Source organism: Sturnira hondurensis, unplaced genomic scaffold, assembly GCF_014824575.4.
Source record: "Sturnira hondurensis isolate 20B ecotype Veracruz unplaced genomic scaffold, ASM1482457v3 Scaffold0002101, whole genome shotgun sequence".
Lineage (NCBI taxonomy): Eukaryota > Metazoa > Chordata > Mammalia > Chiroptera > Phyllostomidae > Sturnira > Sturnira hondurensis.
Genome location: NW_028074732.1, coordinates 250,125 through 273,179, shown reverse-complemented (window position 1 = coordinate 273,179; position 23,055 = coordinate 250,125). Strand labels below are relative to the sequence as shown.

The following is a 23,055-nucleotide window of genomic DNA, read 5'->3' as shown; positions in this document are numbered from 1 at the left end:
GAATCATTTAATATGTGGCCTTTTGTGTCTAGTTTCTTTCACTTAATGTTTTCAAGGCTCATCCATGTTGTAGCATGCATCAGTGTTCATTCTGTTTCATATTTAAACATCCTTCAGGGCATTCCCTCCTCTATATCACATGCACTGTGTCTTCCAAGAATCCATTGAGTTGACTGTCACCTGGGACGCCATCATCTTGGAAATGGTGGTTTAGTGCTTGCTTGATTGTCCTCCAAAACGTTTATCCATAGGAGGACTGGGAATGCCCTTCTTCCCCATAATTCTCTCTCTCTTACACCCTTCATCTCCCCCCTCTTTGAGGTCTGGTACACATCCTGAAAATCAGTCCCAGGAAAACCTTACCAACCTCTTCAAACTGATACATAAATGTCAGAGAACAAGGAGGAAATGTGATGCTATTTTGCAGAAGAACGTGGAACAGCCTTGTTTCTACCTGTTGTAACAGGAACAGGGTATGGCAGAAAGAGCACTGCGCTGGCAGGATAGAGACCTACTTCCTAGTTCTGACTCTGTTGCCTAAAATTAGCTTTGTTACCTTGGACAATTCTCCTCGCTCTGGGCTTCTGCTTCCTCACTGGCAAAGTCAGGGTTTGGTATGGGAGATGTCTAAGGTCACATTTGGTCCTGATAATCTGACCATGAATGAGTACATCTTCCTTGAACTTCCTGCTTGGGTGTGGATCTTTGTGCCAGGCAACACAAAAAGAATCCATGTGAATTTGTCTAGTAAAAGGAGACTATACCCTGGATTGTAACAAGCAAGTTCAGGAGGGTCTGTCGAGCTCACAAGGATCTATATGAACACATTGGCCATTTAAATGTTTTGTCCATAAAGTAGGAAGTTCTGAGAAGCATCTTTAACAGAAATGAATAGATGGGAATACAAGGAGTTTCTCTATGGTAACACCTTCAATTCATTGAACCCCTTTTTAGTTAGTGCCAAGAATTACATAGTGATATATCATCAAAAATTATTTTTAGTGCTCCATCATCGGTCAATTTGAAAAGACTCTCCCTCCATTTTGTTGAAAGATTTTCATCTGACGTAAAAAAATAATTTTATAGGCAGCCATTAAAGTCATTTACTTTTTCAACACCTATTTACAAAATGATCTCTTTGTGGAGCCTGGAAGTTGTGTAGGTTGGTGAAACGCCATTCTAAGATTCAGGATGAGTTAGAAGCATGCGTTTGTTTTGAGAACAGGAGAAGGGCAATTATGAAAGGGAAGGTGATAAAGGATGCAGAGCCCCCATCACAGAAGTCCTCTCAGGGACTTGTTTTTTTTTCTCAGTAGACACTGAGGTTCTGGAAATTGCTCCCTTTAAAATTGTTTTGTCTATGAACCCCTTGAAAAGTCTTCACTTACCCTCAGGGGTACACAGCCTTATTTTGAAAACTGAGCCTTAGGAGAACAAGTCAGTTTCAGGATATTGCCTTCTGCCTGGGTGCCCCTTCTCCCTCCCAGACTGGGCTTGTGATTATGCAGCTGTAGAATTTACTGGAACATCCCATACCCCCTTCACAGACCAACATTCTGTTTATTAGGAAGGTTGCAACCCTAAAAGTCAGTCATGACATTTGCTAAATTTACATGTTACTTACAAAATATTTAAGAAGTCAACTTATTTAAAAATGAACTAAATCTAGCTCCAATTTAAGAAAAGGCCCCTAAAGTCTATGGTTTTAATATAACAGTGGTATTTTACTGCATATTAATTAAAACTATAACATTAAAATAAACTTGTTAACTGATGTCTCACCTGAAATCTTGGAGTCCACACTAACATGGCCTTGGAAATCTCCTAAACCGGGTTCAAATTCTTGTTTTGATGTTTATTAGTGGTTTAGCCTAGGATCAATTACATGATGTGGTAATTAGTAGGTTCCTCATCTGTAAAGTGAGCTGAAGAATCCCTAAATCATGAGGAATGTTGAGAGAACCAAATGCGATACAAGAGATACAACAAATATCGGATGTATAGATTAGCATAGTGCCTAGTACATAGTAAGTTGCCAGTTAATGATAGCTTATATTGACTATGCCTTGAAACTTAGATTTACTAATTGCTGAATATAGCTTTGTCTTACTGGAAACAAAGACAAGAAGAGTAACCTATTTGACTCCATCCTGGTAGAGTAGTTTCCTTGGGGTGCTAAATGCAGGCATTGCAAGGAACAGACAGCAAGGTATCAAGCAGTCCACTGAAGATTAATGAATGGCTGTGGTTGGTAAATGGCGACTGGAATGAAGAAGAAAAAGGTGACTCTGAGATAGAATTGGAACCGGACACCACGTTCAGATGGAGGGGCCGGGGGAAGAGCAAGCCTGAAGCGCTGCTGTCCGTCCACGAGGGTGCTGAAACGGCACAGGGCCGCAGGGGCGAGCTGCAACGAATGTGTCTGAACACATCTCAGCTTCCTAAAAATAATATAGCAGGTACGCCTCCTTCCCACCTTCCTTACAGTGTGTCACTTCAACCTTCCACCCACATCTACCCTTCTCTCTTCTCCCACCCCATCTTCTCGTCTAGCTGGCTGATGGCTCTCCTTCTTACATATAATGCTCGCTGTTGCCAGCACAGGCTTCCTTCTTAGGATGGTGCTGAGTGTGGGAAGTATCTGGCATGAGCCTCTGAGAGCCGATGACTACAAAAATGCTCCCTCAGTCATAAATAGCCCTCAGTGTCAATGTGGCTGGACCACAGCCTCAAGGACTGAAGATGCCGAGGATGCTTTCAGAAACACGTTTTTAGCTGCCTCTTGCTCTGCGCTAAACCCTTCAGGTACAGACTGCCCTTCACTCCATGCAGTCAGGTCTGGGCCTGTAATGCCCGGCCCTCATTTCTGCTTTGTTCTCCAAACTTATGATGGTTTTCTTTCTTCCCCAATCAAGGTTTATCTTTCCCATTGTTCAATGTCTAATTTAATCTTTCCCTTCTCCAGACCATCCTAACGGAAAGCAATATTCCTTTCTTTTGAAATCCTATAGCATTTTCACCTTGAACATGCCACTTAGTCCGGATGTACAGTGGTGCTCAATAAATAGTTACTGGTTGAAAAATAGAAGGAAACGACTTTGAGGGAAGTGAAGGAAATGGATTAGTGAACTGAAAATTGATTAATAGCAATTCAGAAAGGGCTCAGGACCAGGGAATCTGGGAAGTTGGTTCTCCCCCCAAGTTGGGCTCAGAGGATGAATTGGGAAGAATTGGGTGGAGCTGGGATAGAACAGGCTACAAGAGGATTTGCACATACAGATTCAGGTGTGTCTAAACCTGCAATTTGAGAGTTTCAGGGAATCTAACTCAATCTAATCTGATTAAATTGTCATGGAGATGTAGAATCACAGGCTTGGAAGGGACTTACTTCAGAGGACACTTCGAAAGGCATCAGCTGATGCACAAATCACCTTTTCCACATCACCATCAAGTGAGTATGAAGCCTCCTCTCAGATCCTCTACTACTGGAGACTTTCCTAGCTATGGAGACTGTAACATCAATTGAAGAGTGGAAATCAGTTTGGCTCAGTTGAACAATTTTAAAAAGTGTGAGAACCAGCCCTGGTTGGGCAGCTCTGTGAGCTGGAGCGTCGTCCCATAACCAAAAAATGTGAGAACCTACTATATACCTGGGATTGTGGTACATGCTCCTGCTGGGAAGAAACACATGACCTGTGGCTCTGCATTTCTGTGGATGCTAGGGCATCGTGGGGAGTTTTCTACAACCCTTTGCCAGGTTTATTTCTTGCTTTCTACTTTCTTCTATCCTTTCCTGTACAGTTAATTCTTCCCACAACTTGGTTTTTTATTCCTTCCTTCCCCTCCTACCCCATAGTCACCATGATTTAGGCTTTCTAGGAGCATTCAATTCCTGGGGTGAGTTCCTGGAAAATACTGAGGGTGAAGGAAATTAATACTCTCTGTACTAAGCACATATGTAAAATACGGGAGAAACCTTCAAAATTATGTATCCAACTCTGTCACATAACAGGAGACACTAAAGGCCAGAGTGGAAAAATGTTTCATCCCTGATCACCTGATCAAATGGGTAGAGAGGGTTTGTGAAATGAGTAGTCACTATTTTTACACAGTAGGTCCCAGGTGAATATTCTCAGTGACCAACACTCAAGAATGTAAAATAAAAGGGCTGCAAGAATTTGAGCTAGCGTGGATGCCACATTTGCATATCATTTTCATACACCCACATCAACTCCCCACAGTCTTTTCTCAGTTATTTCCCAAGTGAGAATGTATCATTGTGTCTGTTATTCGTCATTTTTAGTTTTTCATTTCTCTACTCCTCTTACCCACTCAGAGTCTTCGGCCCAGATCTCTGAGGCATGCAAAGGGAAAAAAGTATTCACAGAACATTAAAATTAAACTTCAGATAAATGTATTTCTCCGACCATCTGGTTCCTCTTAGAATAGCCACTTCTCAAAGGCAGCAGCTCTTGGCCTCAATATTCCACGCAGGACCCAGAAAAGGGGGATGCTCAGTGCATAGACCTGGGTTGGAAAGGCTGATGGTGACAGGCAGAGTCACCCAGAGATAGCTGGGACACACAGTCTGACAAAGGTTTTAATCCAAGACTGTATATTCGTGGAGAGCAGGGACTTTCTTACTCATCACACTATCTCCGGCATGAGGTACAGAGTAGACCACCCGTATTTGTTGAATGCATGAAAGTGTGATGTTATAGGAAAAGTACTACACACCCTCTTGTAAGGGTGTGAAAGCCAATTATCAGTTGCCTATCTACTGAATGAGTTGCCTCTAGAGAAAATGAAACTTCATGATTTTGGAAACTTCGCAGCCATTTTCCCTTTGGATTTCTACCACAGATTTCTGGAGCAGGTGTCCACTGGGAAAGGCCACGTGATGCCCTAAGTGCTACACAGGTGTCAAGTGTGGTTACTTTGACACGAATAATGGATCTATCACTTTTTGGACCAAATATTCCCAGCGCTAGATTAGGATCCTGGGAGGCAGAGTTACAAAATTTATTCTCAAGTACTTTGGAGAACAGTGACATACAAAGGCTTGATAAACACGTGTGATTACCACACTGAGGAACCCAATTTGGGTCAGCTTAAACAAAAGAGGAGAATTCCGATATGGTGAGAGAGGTGTCTCCTGGCTCTGGTGCTGGTTGTGAAATGTGCTCACAAATTCACTGACGGTCCTCCTTTCGAGAGGTGGGGCTTCATTCCCCTCCCCTGGAGCAAGGGCTGGACTTAGTGACTCAGTTCTAACAGATGCAATCTGGAGGAAGTGACGATGTGTGACTTCTGAGACTTAGGCACGACATTAGTTTTCTAGAGCTGCTGCAACAAAGTCCCACAAACTGGATGACTTAATACAAATGCATTGTGTCACGGGCTAGAGGTCTGGGATCAAGGTGTTGGCAGGGTTGTTTTCTTCTGAGGGCTGTGAGGAAGACTCTGTGTCTTTACCAGTTTCTGCTGGTTTGCTGGTGATCTTTTGGTGTTTATACCAACCTTTGCCTTCCTCATCATGCAACATTTTCTCTGTGTGCATGTCTGTCTTTGTGCCCAAAGTTCTCCTTTTTATAAGACATCAGTCACCATAATGACCTCATTTTAACCTGATGACCTCTGGAAAGACCTTCTCTCCAAATATGGTCGCCTTCTGAGGTACTGAGGGTTAGGACCTCAACATGTGAATTTGGGGAGGGCACAATTCAGCCCATAGCAACCATAAAAGGCCTGTGGCTTCCTCCATGTTCTCTCCTTCAATCACTCACTCTGGGGGAATGTTGGGAGGACACTCAAGAGGACCAATGGCAAGGTCCACATGGCAGGAATTAGCTCCTCCTGCTACCAGCAAGGCGAGTGAGCCACAGAGAAAGCAACTTCACCAGCCCCAGCTGCACCTTGAGCTGGCTGCAGCTTGCACTGACGTCTCCCCCGAGCTCCACTGAGGTATAATCGACGATTAAAAATTGTATATATGGAAGGTGTACAACTTGATGATAGACTGTGAAATAATCACCATAATTAACATAACCAGAACCTCACATAGTTACCATGTATACATTGTGGTAAGAACACTTAAGATCTACCCTCTTAGCAAATTTTAAGCATGAAACAAATTATTGTTAACTATAGTCACAGTGTTGTATCTTAGGCCTCCAGAATCCATTCATTTTGCATAACTGGAACTTTGTGCTCCTTGACTAACATCTTCTGTTCCACCCAAGTCCCTGGTAACCACTGTTCTACTCTTTGCTTCTATGAATTTGCCTCTTTTGGATTCCACAATAAGTGAGACCATGCAGTATTTGTTTTCCTGTGTCTGACTTATTTCATTAGCATATCATCCTCCAGTTTCACCCATGTTGTTGCAAACGGCAAGATTTCCTTGTTTTTTAAAGGCTGAATAATATTTCATCACATACACGTCACCTTTTAAAAATCCATTTGCCTGTTAGGTTGTTTCCATGTCTTGGCTACTGTGAATAATGGTGCCATAGACATGGGAATGCAGATATCTCTGTGGGATTCTGGTTTTATTTCCTCTGGATAAATACCCAGAAGTGACATTGTTGAAGCTGAAGATGGTTCTGTTTTGAATTATTTGAGGAGCCTCCATCCTGCTTTTCATAAGGGCTGTACCAATGTACATCCCCACCAAAGGGCACATGGTTTTGACTGATAGCTTGACTGTAGCCTCACAAGGGACCGAGCAGAGCCATTCTGCTCAGCTGCTCTGGAATGCCTGGCCTGCAAAATTGCGAGATAATGAATGTTTGTTGCTAAATTTGGGGGTAGTTTTTATGTCGCTGTGGATAACTAAAACAGACCCCACACACAGGCAGGGAGAAGGCAGGACCCAGAAGGCAGGAAAGCAGACAAAACTCTCTGCCTCTGGCTATGCTGCCTGCTGGCTTCCCACAGACAGAAATGTGGCTGCCTCGTGGCTCCTGAGTTTTCATGTCACAGTTCCAGTGACACAGAAACCTTAGCTCTAGTTATCTGTGTGCGGAAATGCAGGGTCCAACTTGGGTCCGCTGAGGCAGGGGGGTAGGTTTAGGGGCAAATCTAAGGTATGTGGGGCTTGACAGTCATGTCATTCTTGGGGGAGAAAGCTCATGAAGAAAAGGAATGCAAGATTACATGCAAAAAATGACGACTTGGAATAAATGCAAAAATAAATCACAACAAATGAAGAATATTCTAGAGCTGACCAATACCAAAACATTGCAGAGTGAAAAAACTGCATGATATTTGTGTAGTTGACTCTGATGGCCCCACAGGCTCCCTTCTGGCTCTGTGCACTTCAAACCCAAGCATGTCTGAGCGCTGCCGGCCACAGAGCGCAGTGGTCGGAATGCTGCCTCTGCCCATTCCTGGTCGATGCTGGCTGAGTCGGCACAGTGCTCCTGGGAGCCATTTTCCACTGGGGTGACTGCCAATAACTTAACTAACTACAAACATATTTGCAGATCAGTAAACCCAAGCATAGTGTTTCTACCTTAAATACCCTGTAGCTGACCTCACATTGCCCGCAGCCACTCTGACACTGCAGAGGGGTGGGGGGTGGGGGAGTGTGATCAAGGAGCAATTGAGGTGGAAAGACTGCTTTTCACCAGCTGTGGTTGAGATATCTTCTTTTTAAAATTGTGCAGAAAAACATGTGCCCACACAAACACACAGCTGTGGCCTTCCCCAGGTGTTGGGCAGGTAAGGAGCCCTGGCATCTTCATTTGTCACCTTCATGGAAGATTTACCTCTGGGCAGGGTCTTGTAGGACAAAATGGTTGCTGAACACTGAAGCTGGTGGGTGAGGTGGGCATTCCCTGAAAAAATGAAAAAAAAAATGCTCTGGCGAGAGATAATTACAATATATTGTGAGTAGGGATCCGGGTGGGCTAAGAGAGCACAAATGTGGAGGTTCAGAGACATTGACTCAGGCTGCAGGGTAGAGGTAAGGGGATGTTTGCTGGGGAAAATGACATCTTGGGTGAATTATAGAGGCTGAGTGGTGGGGAGAGAATGCTCCAGGCGAATAGGCAGCATGTGTACACGGAGGTGGTGTAGGAGACCCTGGCTGACTTGGGCACAGAGAGTATCTTAGTGACACTGGAATGAAGTGTGCGAGGATGGGCTTGCTGAGAAGCAGCCCAGGAAACAACCCGGGTCAGGTCACCAGGGCCTGGCCTGTCATGGGAGGATCTTTGAACTCTCCCCTGAAGGACATGGGAGGCCCAGGGAAGGGCTTGGAGCGGGGAACTTAGATAATCAGGTCTGCATGAGCACCTTTGGTCAGTATGGAAGCCTTAGTGTGGTCAAAAGAAAATGCTCCAGACAGTTTGGTGATCTAATTGGCTTTTTTCACTCGGTGATTCATCGGTCAGGCGGCATCCTATCTAGCAGATGAAAAGGAGCTTCAAAGAGCTGTGTTAGTGAGCAGAAGTAAGGAAGTTATACTGGACCTTTGCTGATTGGTTAAATCAGGGTTACTTTCCTTACATGGAGTAAAGGGAAGTCTTGGAGCAGGGCTGAGTGACTTGTGCTGAATAGGCAAGTGGTGATTGCTTGTCCCAGGCCTTTTTTTTTTTTCCTGGGAGAGCTGAGCACAGAAACTTAGTGAAGTTTCAGTTTGCTGACATGGGGCTTAGTGTGAGCTACTCCATCTTGGGCCTAATGTGGTTACTTTAACAGCGGAAACTGGAACTCCTTCCCATCTGAAACACAGAAATGCAGAAAAAAATTAATAACAGTAAGTTGTAATCACTATGTTGTAGAGTTGACACTAATATAATATTGTATGTCAACTGCTATTGAAAAAAAAGAAATGAAAAAAATTGGAAGATATGATTGAGCTCAAATCTAAGCAAAGGAAATCCCCAAGAGCTGGAACAACAGAGGCTCCTGAAGCTAGAAGAATGGAGCTGGAACACTGGCCCCCAAGGGGACGGGGATGGGGTCAGAGTCTTTATAGCTGGGTGGGGGGCTCGCATGGCTGCACAGGATGGGGAGTCTGGACCACAGGCCTGGCATGAGCAGGATGCTGGCACTGACTTAGGGCTCATAATATGGCTGTCTACTCAGGCCCCACTGGATAAAGGGTTGGACATTGGAAAAATGTGCAGATAAGTTGTCATTCGTTCCTGAGCTTCAAACATGAAGACCTCTCAAGACCCCCTTCCCTCCCTGGGTATGTGCTGTGTTTGCCACCTACAACATATTCATGCGTATGGTGTTCCTTGGGATCCTACTCTATGCCAGGTCTCATGTACTACAGATAGAATTTTCCTTGAAAAGCTGCTAAATGATTATCTGGGAACATATCTAGTGACAAAATATTTGAAAAATCTTGACATTTTTCCCTCTTCGCTCTTCAGCATTTTATCTTTCCCCCCTGCAGGCCCCAGCAGGCTTTTTGTTTGAGGCAAGATGAGTTGATTTTAGGACGCACGTCCTGGCAGAACAAAGAAAGGCAGGGATTCCATCCACAATGAGAGGCTATCCATCTCCATTCAGGGCCCCAATCCCAGGTATGGTGCCTTACCTAGCAGTCTGTCCACAAGATGTGGGAATTTGTCAATGGAAGAGAGTCACTCAGCCCGACTGAACAAGCTGTCTGTCTGCCCAGCAGCAGAACCGGGTCAGAGAGCAGGGAACTGGTAATGACACACAAGGCAGAGTCCCCAGGGCCTCCTGGACCTGCAGTCTTGGTTATGCAAGCGGTGAGCCAACAGCCCCAGGGAAGCAGCCAGGTGTGTGAGGTTGGGCGGAGGTACAAGATTCCTGGAAGACAGTCTGAGTGTAGGGCAGGGTTAGGTGAATTTACACCCTAGAAATTTATAGCTTTCTTCCTGATGAGGGATGTGCAGTAAAACAGGCGAGGTCTTAGTGTCTGAAAAGGACCAGAGAAACAACCGCCAGGCTGCTGTGTTATCTGCCCAAGAGGGTATCACAGTTTTGGATGGGTCAGGGGCGACTTGAAATAGGTATCTTGTTCTCTGAATTCCAAATTTCTTGAACAGATTGCCTCACTGCATAGTTCTGGAATCTCCTTGGTGCTGGGAGGAAGGCAGGAATGAACTTCACTCTCTGTAAGAAAACCTTAGTCCTGCCCTGTCTAATGTGGTTGGCTGCTGGCCAAGTGTGACTACTGAGACCCTGAAGTGTGGCTGGTCCAAAATGAGATATATTGTGAGTGGAAGATGAAAGGTTTTCTTAGGCTCTGCCAAGGAAGAAATGCCAATTAGCCACAAAGTTAGGCAGTATAGAGCTTTATTGGGGTTTGTGCACCCAGGTGAGGTTCCTGGGTCCACAGAGTGGGGCCAGGAAAGTCGCACCCAAACAGGGAATGTGGTGGGGTTTTATTTTGGTCAGCTCTCTTTGTAGGAGCTGGAGATTGGTCCCCTTTGAACAAAGCAGCAGTATATCATTGGTGGTTCTCCTCAGGCTCAGGTTGCTATGCGGATAAAACCCGCCCTTTTGGCTCTCTGGTTTGACATCAGCCGTCTTTTCTGGGTTGTAATTCAGACGCCATTTTGGGTTGTAGTTCAGCCGCCATTTTGTCCTACCCCACCCATTCTAACAGAAGATACACTTCGGATGTTAACAACTTTGTATAAAAAAAGGAATGTAAAAAAAATTAAATAAATTAAAAAGGGAATGTGAAATATCTCATGACTAATTTATCAATATTGATTACATGTTGAAGTGAATTATATTTATGATATATGGGTTAAATAAAATATATTATTGAAATTAATTTCACCTGTTTCCTTTGATTTTTTAAAAAAGATTTTATTTATTTATCTTTAGAGGGGAAGGGAAGGAGAGAGGGAGAGAAATATCAATGTATGGTTGCCTCCTGTGTGTCCCCTGCTGAGAACTGGCCTGCAACCCAGGCATGTGACCTGACTGGGAATCGAACCTCGATCCTTTGGTTCAAAGGCTCATGCTCAATCCACTGAGCTACACCAGCCAGGGCATCTTTTGATTTTTTAAAAAAGTAATTATTGGAAAATTTAAAGTACATATATGGCCTGTATGTGTGGCTTTCATTCTGTTTTTTAAAAGATTTTATTTATTTATTTTTAGAGAGGGGAAGGGAGTAAGAGAGGGAGAGAAACATCAATATGTGGTCACCTCTCATGTACCCCTACGGGGAACCTGGCCCACAACCCAGGTGTGTGCCCTGACTGGGGATCAAATCAGCAATCCTTTGACTTTCAGGCCAGTGCTCAATCCACTGAACCACAGCAGCCAGAGCTTGCATTCTCTTTCTGTTGGGCAGTACTATCTCTGTCCATCAGGACTTTCAGTTACTATAGGACAAGGACTCCTGGTTCTCTTCCTGACTCTTCCTGCCCTCTCTAAACCCCGGGAACTCCATTACTTCTCCACAGTCATTACTTCTGCTCACACACTGTTTTGAAAGCAGCAACAATCAAGCCTTGATGTAATTAGGGCCTGAGGGATAATCTTCACCCATCGCCTACTGAGGAAAGGGGTAGAGAGCCCATAAGCCCTCCAAAGTCTCAACCAAATTGATTCTTCCTACCCCCAAGGGACTTGGCAATGTCTGGAGACATCTTTGTCACAGTTGGGTGTGGCATCTTAGGTAGAGGCCAGGGATGCTGCTAAACATTCTACAATGCACAGGACAGCACCCCACAACAAAGAATTATCTAGCTCCACATGTTAATAGGATCAAGATTGGGAGACTCTGGCCTGGGCCCAGGAAAGGCCTTGGGTATCTCTGAACATGGGTTGGCAGGAGGGTTGTGGGCACTGACACAGCAGAGGAACCTGCTCTGCCCTTTCTAATTCCCTGGCTTTCATGATCATTGGTGACCCATGGCTCTTCCCCTGTACTCCTACACTCATCTGGAGAGAAAAGGCAGTCTCCTTCCCAGGTATGATTCACATGCCCCACGCCCCACTTAGAGGCCTCTCCCTGCTGGAGATAAGCCTTCTAGGAGAGAGGTTGATAGAGGGGTTGGTCCAGAGGGGCAGTTGTTAGTTGCCTGCTCTGTTCCCTTTACCTTGCCCATCTGTAGAAGGCAGTTAGACAGACATGAGCAGAGTAGAAACTAACTATAGGCGAAGTATGCAAGGTCACCAGGGAGGAAAGCCCAGGTGCCAATAGACAGTTGTTATAAGGTAAGACCTCACCCCCAGGGTGACCTTTCCTCCTCTAGCATATTGTTGGTCATGCGGTTTAGAACCCCTGACCTTTTACATTTTTAAAATTGAATTTATTGGGGTGACATTGATTAATAAAATTACACAGGTTTCAGGTGCACAATTCTATAACACATCATCTGTATATTGTATTGTGTGTCCACCACTTCAGGTCAAGTCTCCTTCCATCACCTTACTTCACCCTAAGCTCTCTGCTACCTACCCTCCCCTGATATTTCATGTCTCTGGTCATGCATTTAGGACCCTCCTCAGAACGCTCCTCCCCTGGCATGTGGCTAGTCACACAGTAGACCCCTTAGAGGAGGAACTAAGGGGCCAGAGAAAAGCTTTATCCTTGCAAAACTACTCCCTTTAGCATTAAGCCCTCAAGACAACAAGGTTCTTACTCACATCAAATAACCTTAAGAACAAAGCCTTGTGTCTGTTAACCACACAGACAGAGTTTTGGTCAAACTAGAGATAGTATCTAGTTCTCACTTATGCTTGGCTCCAGGCCCAGATAATCAGAAAGGCCAGGTGGGGCGACGCCGTGGATGACTTCAGGACCGGATGCAATGACTAATGATCCCCTGCTCTGTCATCAGCCCATCAGTGGAGGCCACAGCCCTGAGGAGACATACCTGAAAAGCTAATAAATATCTATGGAGATCCTCCCCTGGAACCTCCATATACAAACCCTTAATAGGATGTGAAGGACCCAGCAGACACACTTTCTCTCTCTCCAGCATGCCCATACCTTCCCACACCCCCTTATTTCCCTAGGGCACTCTCTCTGGAACAAGCCTGCACCCCTTTTCCTCTCCTACCCTGGGAGTTATTTTGTTTCCCTCTCTCCTAAGCTCCAAGGGCCCTTGTTTTACTTCTGTAACTTGTTTCCTGAGCCCACACACCCCAGCTGGCTCACTTCTTTCATAGCTTACTTCTTCTACCTCTGACTTTCTAAATAAACTTTTGCTTGTATTTGAGTTTTGGCTCTGAATTCTTTTTAGCCAAAATTCAAGGACCGGGGTCTAATATCTGGTATCATTTTGCTGTTAACACATTATTTTTTTTTCCACTTTTTACCCGCACTGTTTCCAACTCCCTCTGCATCTGCCCTGAAGCTCACAGGAAGCTCCTGGTCGGAACCACGATACCGGTGTTGTTGGGCAGATATCAAGCCCAAGGAGTGGAAGCTGGTGGAAGCTGATAGGGTTTTCCCAGAGGGAATAAAAACTGTAGACTTGCCTCTGGTTTCTTACAGAAACCCAGCTTCCAGTGTCTGCAGTTAGGAAGCAGTGCTGTTGGTGTTCGAAGAAGTCTATTCTGTCGCTTTCTAGCAGGATTTCTTTTTCTGAGTGTGATTATCTGAAGGTAGTTTAATAAGAAGTACAAGAAAAATCATAGACTCCAGCAGTCACGGGAGGGATTGATCAGCTGTTACTTCCCTTTCTCCCTTTGTTTTTGCTTTTTAAATCATTTTTTAATTGTTATTCTATTACGGTTGTCCTAAATTTTCCCTTTTTGCCCTCTTCTGCCCACCCCACCCCCTGCTCCCACAGTTAATTCCCACACTGTTGTCCATGTTTGTGGGTCATTGTACATGTTCTCTGTCTAATCCCTTGCCCTTGTTTCCACCATTATCCCCCTCGCCCCTCCCCTCTGGTCACTTTCAGTCTGTTCCATGTTTCCACACCTGTGGTTCTATTTTGTTAGTTTATTTTGTTCATTAGATTCTTCTTACAGGTGAGATTATATGGTAGTTGTCTTTTACCAATGGCTTATTTCACTTAGCATTATATTCTCCAGTCCAATCCATGCTGTTGCAATAGGTAGGGGCTCCTTCTTTCTTTCTGCTGGGTAGTATTTCATTGTGTAAATGTACCACAGTTTTTTGATCCACCCGCTTACTGATGGGCACTTAGGCTGTTTTCAGCACTTGGCTGTTGTAAAGAGCACTGCTATGAACATAGGGGTGCATAAGTCCTTTTGAATTGGTGATTGGGATTCTTAGGGTATATTCCCAGCAACAGAATCACTTGGTCAAAAAGCAGTTTCATTTTTAGTTTTTTAGGAAATTCCATACTGTTTTCCATAGCAACTGCAGCAGTCTGCATTCCCACCAACAGTGCACTAGGGTTCCTTTTTCTCTGCATCCTCACCAGCACTTGTTTGTTGATTTCTTAATGATGGATGGCCTTTCTGACAGGTGTGAGGTGATATCTCATTGTGATTTTGATTTGCATCACTCTGATGGCTAGTGATATTGAGCATCTTTTCATATGTCTCTGGGCCCTCTGTATGTTCTTGGAGAAGTGTCTGTTCAGGTCTTTTGCCTATTTTTTAATTGGACTGACTGTCTTTCTGGCGTTGAGTTGCATGAGTTCTTTATTTATTTATTTATTTATTTGAGTTCTTTATATATTTTGGAGATCAAACTCTTGCCCGATGTGTCACTGGAAAATATATTCTGCCATATGGTTGGTTCCCTTTTCATTTTGATGACGGTCTCTTTAGCCATGCAGAAGCTTTTTAGTTTGATGTAGTCTCATTTGTCTGTTTTTCTCTTTGTTTCCCTTGCCCTAGGAGATATATTAGCAAAAATATTGCTATGTGGGATTTCTGAAAATTTTCTGCCTGTGTTTTCCTCTGGGATTTTTATGGCTTATATTTAAATCTTTTATTAATTTTGAGTTTATTTTGGTGTATGATGTAAGTCAGTGGTCTAGCTTCATTTTTTTAATTGGTGTTTTTTTCTTTTTTGTTTTTTTTAGACTTTATTTATTGATCTTTAGATCAATAAAGGGAGAGAAACATCAATGTATGGTCGCCTCTCATTCGTCCCCTGATGGGAACTGGCCTGCAACCCTGGCATATGCCCTGACTGGGAATCGAACTGCGATTCTTTGGTTCACAGGCTTACGCTCAATCCACTGAGCTACACCAACCAGGGCTAGTTTCATTTTTTTCATGAACCTGTTCAATTCTTCCAACACAATTTATTGGAGAGACTACCTTTACTCCATTGTATGCTCATTCCCCCTTTGTCAAATATTAATTGCCTATAGAGATTTGGATGTATTTCTGGGTTCTCTATTCTGTTCCATTGATCTGTCTATTCTTATGCAAGTACCAGACTGTTTTGATTACAGTGGGCTTGTAATATCAATAGTTTGATATTTGCAGGATTTCATTGAGTTCTAGTTCCAGACCTCAGCTCTGAAAGGTGCACTGCCTGCCTTTAGGGAGTTTACAGTCTAGCTGGAAACACAGAGCTTGCATACTTAACAGAATTACAAATAGCTTTAAAGGGGACTCAGTGGTAACAGAGACTTTAAAGGAGCAGAGAACTAAGGTTCAGAGTGATGACAGACTTGTCCGGAGCTGTGGAAACAGCCTGTGCTCTGGGTCCAATGTGTGACCTTCTCCGTGAAATAATGGTAAATAAAATCTAGGATTAGCCTTGGCTGGCGTGGTTCAGTGGATTGAGTGCTGGCCTGCGAACCAAAGGGTCGCTTATTCGATTCCTAGTGGTCAGAGCACATGCCTGGGTTGTGGGCCAGGTCCCCAGTAGGGGGTGTGCAAGAGGCAAACCACACATCCATGTTTCTCTCCCTCTCTTTTTCCTTCCTTTCCCTGTCTTTAAAAATACGCAAATAAAATCTTTTTAAAAACAGGATTAACTGAAAATCTAAAGTGCTCCCTGCTTCTGTTTTCTACATGCCGCTGATACCTTGGGAGGAGCTGATACCGTCACTTCCTCCCAAGGAAGACTGCTGGGTGTTTCTGTCTCTGTGGGAAAATGACTCACAGGTGTGGCTTGCAGATTTGGAGGTGAGAGTATCACCTCCCGCTCCTATAGGAGCTATCCTATCAGCTCCTTGTAGGACAGAAGCAGCCTGGTAACTTGGTAGCAGTAGTATTGGGCTTTAGCTGGCAGCATCCCTCCCTGTTCTTGGAAGAAGGATTCTTGCCTATTATTCGGCCTCATGTGTCCTTCTGACAAGTGCTATAATTTACTGAGCATCTGTTATGTGCCAGACACTGTGTTAAGCACTTTGCTGCATTCTCTCATTTCAGTCAAGTAACAAGCAATGATTGAACATTCTCTTTGTATCCAGCACTGAGCCAGGGGCTGGACGACTGGGACACAAGAGTTCAAAAAAAAAAGACAGAACGCTCCAGATACTCACATCTAAAGGGGGAGTGTGTGAGTGCAGTGTGGGAGTGTTGGTGTGGAGGTAAATAATCAGCTCTGACCTGGTCTCCTGGCCTGCTGGCGAGGTATGCTGTACTGGCTGACTACCTCCTAGTACAGTTAGGTGCGAAGAGTTTCTCTTCCCACTAAAAGGGAGGCTGGATTAACAAGGTTTAAAGACAAACTAGTACTAAGTAGAGACTTCAATTTTGTCATAAGAGTTACAAAAAGAAAATTGAAAAAGAAAGAACTATCTTGTGATTCAATTAGATAGTATTTAATATCAGCTGCATAATATGGTCTTATTCCTAAAAAACACATTGACATATAAGAATATTTGGCTCTATGGAGCAGTTTCCCCAGGGAAGGAAGGAAACAAACGGTTTGTGAATGATTGTTTGTGACAGATCCTGTGTGACCTCCCTTTACCTCATGGGGACCTTATAATGATCAGTTGAGATGGGTGTTAGTTAGGGCCTGTTTTCACTTGGGAAGATCAAGAATCAGGGGTTGTGCCCTGGCTGGTGTAGCTCACTGGATTGAGCATGGATCTGGGAACCAAAGGGTTGCTGGTTCAACTCCCAGATGGGGCACATGCCTGGGTTGTGGGCCAGACTGACCCCCAGTGGGGAGCACATGAGAGGCAACCATACATTTGTTTCTCTTCCCTTCTCTCTTCTTCCCTTCCTCTCTCTCTGAAAATAAATAAGTTTTTTAAAAAATTGGGGGGTGTGTACCCTGAGTTGACATCACACACATGCTGATAGAGAGGGTTGCTCAGAGGCTGCATGAACTCAGGTGTGCCCCCCAGAGCCCACGGTCCCTCCCATACCTCTTTATACTTCCATGACCCAGTTCTTCCTTCTGACACAAGGAACTTAAGAACAGCAGTGCCCATTGTCTATTTGTGAGGTGCAGCCAACAGAAAGAGGCAATGGAGTGTATTGGTTGAGAACATGGCCCCTGGAGCAAGATTGCCTGGATCTACATTCTGCCTCTGCCTCTTATTAGCTGTGTGACCTTCGGCCAGTTACTCAGCCTCTCTGTGCCTCAGATCCCTGAGGGATAATAATAACACCTATTTCATAGAGTTGGGAAGATTAAGTGTGTTGACAAGTGTAAAGCATTTAAAATACTGCTGGCACATATTTCACTCTCTCTCTGTGCTCATAGTATCCATACATTATGTTGTGGCTACCGCACTGGGTTAAGAAGGTAGCTTGCCAAGGTATCTCCTTTTAACAGCAGACTTCACATCTTTATTTCTCAGGCTGTAGATCAGAGGGTTCAGCATGGGGATGATCACACTGTAGAAGACCGACACGACCTTGCTCTGTTCCGGGGCATTGCTTGAGTTCGGCTGAGTGTACATGAAGATGAGCGTGCCATACAAAAGGCAGATGACGGCGAGGTGGGAGGCGCAGGTGGAGAGCGCTTTGCTCTGAGCCTCCAGGGAACGCATTCTGCAGACAGTCACCAGGATGCAGGCATAGGAGACCAGGATGATCGTGACAGTGAGGAAGAAAATCAGGGCAGAAGATGAGGAGAGGATGGCTTCGACCTCAGTAGTGTCTCCACAAGCAAGTTGAAGCACAGGGGGGATGTCACAGAAATAGTGATTAATGAGATTGGGGCCACAGTAGGGCCGCTCGAAGACACAACTAGTTAGCAAAGTTGCACTGGCAACAGAAGCTGTGTAGGTGGCTGCCACCAGTTGGACACGCAAACGGTGGGACATGATGGAATGGTAGAGAAGAGGGTGGCAGATGGCAACGAATCGATCGTAGGCCATGACGGCCAGGAGCAAACACTCAGCCGTACCTTGGAGAAGCATGAGGGCCATCTGGGCCACACAGCCAGCAAAGGAGATGGACTGGCCTGAGATGACAAAGTTTTCCAGCAGCCGGGGGGTGTTTGTGGTGGATAAAGAGGCGTCTGTGAAGGAGAGAATGCTCAGGAAGAAGTACATGGGCGTGTGGAGCTGTGGCTCCATGTGGATCAAGATAATCATGCCCAGGTTGCCCACAAGGGTGACTGAGTAAATGAACAAGAAGAGTACGAAGAGGGTGCCCTTGAGCCCTTCCTGGTCTGTGAGCCCCAGCAGGAGGAACGAGGTGAGCTGGGTGCAGTTCTCAACTGTGGTGCACCTGTCACTGAGAGAGACCGGATAAGTCACGTTTGTACTTTAGAGGCAGACCTGGGGTCAGTTCCCAAAACCCCCCTCTTTGTTTCTTATCATTCATATTACTATTATTTTTTAATTGAATTTATTGGATGACATTGGCTCACAAAATCATAACAGTTTCAAGTGTACAGCTCAATAAAACGTCATCTGCACACTGCAGTGCGTGCCTATCCCCGCAAGCAAAGTCTCTTTCATCCCCATTCCCCCCTTTGCCCCGCCTACCCTCAAATCCCCTTCTCTCTGGCTGTCACTCTTTTAGTTCCTCCAGAGAGGGCAGTGCTAGGGGATGTGGTCGGGAGACACTGTCCTGAATTAAACACCTACTGTGAGTCATGTGTTAACTCACTTCCTAAACAGCTGAACAGTTTGAAACTTCATACATAATTTCTCATTTAAGTATTATGCCCATTTACATTTGGTGAGATTGTCAACTTGCCCAAGGTAAGAGAGCTGGCACATTAGGAAAGTGGGATCAGAAGCCAGTCCATTCTGCAAGAGTGTGGTGATTGCTGGGGAGGGAGGGGGCGGTGGAGGAGGGCATAGGCGGTATAAATGGTAAGGGACCGAGACTTGACTTGGGTGGTGAGCACACAATACAGTGTATAGATGATGTGTTGCCAAATTGTGCACCTCACACCTGTATAATTTTGTTAACCACTGTCACCCCAATACATTAAATAAAAAGGAAAAAAATCTTTCTAACTAAAAACAACCCCAGTTCATTCTAATAAACAGAAGCTTTTATTGTTTAATCGCTTTGTCCACAAATTTCCTGTTCTATGGGGACCTGGCATTGTTAGTGAGTGTTGGCAGTCTGGCATGTTGGCCCAGAGAGGGAGTATATGACAGGATAAATTTCAACCATATTTGTGGGCAAAGTCCCCAACAGTGTCAGCCCAGAGGCCAGGGACACAGGAAGTCAGGACTAACATTGACACAATGTAAGGGGACTCAGTAGAGAAGTAATTTTTCCCAGTTTTGTGGGTTGATTTGTTTCTTCCAAAAAGATATGTTGAAATCCTAACCCCAGGTACCGGTGATCGTGACCTTATTTAGAAGTATGGTCTTTGCAGAAGTAATGACGTTAAAATGAGGTCATACTCAATTAGGGTGGGTCCTTAATCCCATATGACTGGTGTTCTTATAAGAAGAGACAATGGAGATGCCCTGGCTGGTGTAGCTCAGTGGATTGAGTGCCAGCCTGGGAACCAAAAGTTTGCCAGTTCGATTCCCAGTCAGGGCACATGCCTAGGTTGCAGGCCAGGTCCCCAGTTGGGGGCCTGTGAGAGGCAACAGGCTGATGTGTCTCTCACATGTTGATGTTCCTCTCCCTCTCTTCTTCCCTCCCTTCCCCTTGGTCTAAAAATAAATACATAAAATCTTTAAAAAAAAAGAAAAAGAAAAACAGTGGAGATACAGGGAGGAGCATGCCATGTGAAGATACAGACACAGAGGCACGGTGGCCACACGAGGAACAGAGGCAGAGACTGGAGTTGTGATGCCACACACCAAACAATGCCTGGGCCTTCCTGAGTGGAAAGAGGCTTCCGAGGGAGCATGACCCTGCCAACACCTTGATTTTGGACTTGGAGTTTCCAGAACAATGAGGGAATAAATTTCTCTTATTTTAAGCCAGTTTGTGGTGCTTTGTTACAGCAGCCTTAAGATACTAATATACCCAGTTGGAGATGCTCCTGGCACTGAGGCTCTGATGCTTTGATGGTGGCCTCCTAAGCAGTTGTCAGGAGACTGGGATTTCCCGATCTCTCTCTATTGACAGAGCTAGTAATCCTGGGAGAGAAAATGAAATAAAACAAATTAAAATAAAGTCTCTGTTATTGTTTACTACTAATTAGGAAAATGTCTGGGAGAACAGGAAGCTATAGTAAACATGAAAACTCTGGCTCAGCAGAGACTTATGTTTTAGCTAGAAACAACTGAGGACTGTACAACACGCCAGATTTGTGGCTTTGGGGTCCAGCGCAGGACACAGTTTTAAGTCAGAATTGGAGGCGAGGCCTCTAGCCAGAGAGCACAGGTCAGAGAGTCCATACGTCTCCTCCCTCAGCTCCCCAGAGAGGCTCTCATGCTTATGGAAGTTCTCTCAGCTGCTGTCATGCTCCCAAGAATTTGTTTCTGAGGATGCTCACCCTTTAGGTTTTCAAATAATCAAGGTGGCTATTCTAGGTGGCTAACCAGGTAGATAGCTCTTGTATGGGATACTGGCCAGGGTCTGCTCTGATTGGTCAGACATCTGTTGTGATTAGCTGAGTGTAGGTTCTGATGGTTTGGACCGTTCATGGGGAGTTTAGAGTTTAGAGGGGGAGACAAACATTAATGAAGTAATCACACAACTTATTGAAAAACTACACCTGAAACAGTAGCTCCAAGTAGAGGCACTGAATACTATGAGCCAAAAACTTTGACTCCGTGAGGTCAAGGAGGATTTTCCACAGGAGAGAATGAAACCATCTATACTGGGGTCCTGAGGTGTGAGAGAACTTGGTGAGGAGCAGGAGCTGAGTAAAGGCCAGTGTGGGTAGAGAGCAAAGGGAGGGTGCGTGAGCTCGGGCCAGCAGGCAGGCACTGCTTTGTAACACTTTTTGAATGCTTGCTGTGTCTGACACTTTTCCTAACAACTTAAATGTCATTTAATCCTCTCAACGATCTTATAAGATATCCAGCTGAAATCTCTATTCTGAATATGAGTTAACAGATGCGCAAAGTACTTAAGCAACTTGCCCAAAGACTCACCTTGGGTGGTCAGGTTTTAGAGATTACACTTTTATTGTTCAGTACCTTAGGGCATGCTACGGAATTTGTTTCTTATGGGATTCCATTAAAGAGTTTTCTTTGGGGGGGATGACTGGGTAATATCTGCTTTTTGATAAGATCACTCTGAATGTATTGTGGAGAAATGATTGAGAGAAGGGTCAAGTGGATGGGGGAGATTTGGGGGGAGGATATTAAAGCCACCCAGGAAGGATTCATAGCTTAAACTAGGGTGGGGCTAGAGGAGGCAGAGGGAAATGGATCTGAGAGATGTTAGGCTGTAAATATGTCAGGATTTGGTGATGCACAGGCAATGCCAGCGTGAGGAGGAGAGCAAGCAGTCAGGGTGAACTCCAAGGTCTCTGGTGGACAAGATAAAGCTCATAGTTGAAGCTAAGAGAGGGTAGGATGTACCAGGCAGAGTCTGAGCTGTAAAAGACATTATTAGCTCTCAGGGTAGGATCCTGAGGAAATCAATTTCAAACTCACTGCACACTGCTTCCATGCTCTGATTTTTTCCCCCCATTCACCTTGGCCCTGGAATTGATAATCAGATCTTGAGTCTGCGCAGCATGGCTTAGGAGGAAGAGGGGATAATCAAGCTTAAGCCCTCACTGGTGATAGGGTTCCAGTCCTCGGCCCACTTACCTGTGGTTGAGCAGAGACCGTCCATCCATGAGCTTTGGTTTTGGAACCTTGTTGCAGGTGTCTCTTTCCCCTCTTCCTTGATTGTCTCTGACCAGCTTTCTCAAGAGAACTTCTCAGACAGCCGTGAACAAAGCCAAGAGATTCCTAATTGCTGGAAAGGCTCCTGTTTTATGATTCATCTGGCTTTTTTTTTTATCCTTACCCCTAAGGCTCGAAAATGTGCCATTGGGAATTTATGACTGGTTCTCCCATGTGCCGACCTGGACTGCTGGCTGTCTCTAGGGGATGCTGGGAGATCTTGCTGAGGGTGGCCCGGGAGTCCCCTGGGGAGCAGGGATTCTCCACCAAGTGCCAGAACCAACCCTCTGCATTTACAGGGGCCATCCCTTGTGGCCTTGTTTTCTTCATATTATTGAGACTCAAGGCCAAAATGTACCGAGGGACACATGTCAACACAATCCCTGTGTTTCACAGGAAGGGACTGGAAGTGCTAATGATATCAACATTGAAGGTCTAGATGTGGCTTCCTGAATTGTTATTTCCTTTGATCTTCAAAATATTCCTGGGAAACTTGCTGGATGTTTTTTTCTCTTTCTATATATAGACAATAATAGGATTATACCATAATCTCTTTATTCACTTAACAATATTGAAAATACATCTCTCTACCTCAAAAAGAACATAATTCTTCCTTTCTACAAAAGAGCTTTATTATCTCTGTAAAAATAACACATGCTGATTGTCAAATTTTTAAGCTACACAGAAAAGAGCCAAGAAGAAAGTAAAATGTCACCTCAAATCCTACCTCCACAGAAAATGGGAATTAGTGAGGGCTCTTGTTATAAGTCTCTCAATGCCTTCATAAACAGAGTCATACTAGACAAGCTATTCAGTCACTTGCTTTCCCACTAGATGAGAGGTCATGGGCCTTTTCCCACATCAATTAATAAGTAACAGCCCACATCATCGTATTTACTGACTGCATATTGTTTTATTGTGTATGTGTACCGTCATTTACTTAATCGGTCCCCCTTGGTTGACAAAAGTATTTCTACCTTTTCAC

At 44.6% G+C, this 23,055-nt stretch overlaps 1 protein-coding gene across 1 annotated transcript; it reads right to left on the bottom strand.

The window, feature by feature from the left end:
• Positions 1-17,594: 17,594 nt before the first annotated feature.
• Positions 17,595-22,788, bottom strand: LOC118982805 (olfactory receptor 1020-like). The gene is made up of 3 exons (XM_037039979.1): positions 21,993-22,788; positions 17,968-18,540; positions 17,595-17,886 (listed from the first exon to the last, which is right to left on the bottom strand). The coding sequence occupies exons 1-3, from the start codon at positions 22,019-22,021 to the stop codon at positions 17,595-17,597; spliced, it is 894 nt and encodes a 297-aa protein (XP_036895874.1). The 5' UTR covers positions 22,022-22,788.
• Positions 22,789-23,055: the final 267 nt, after the last annotated feature.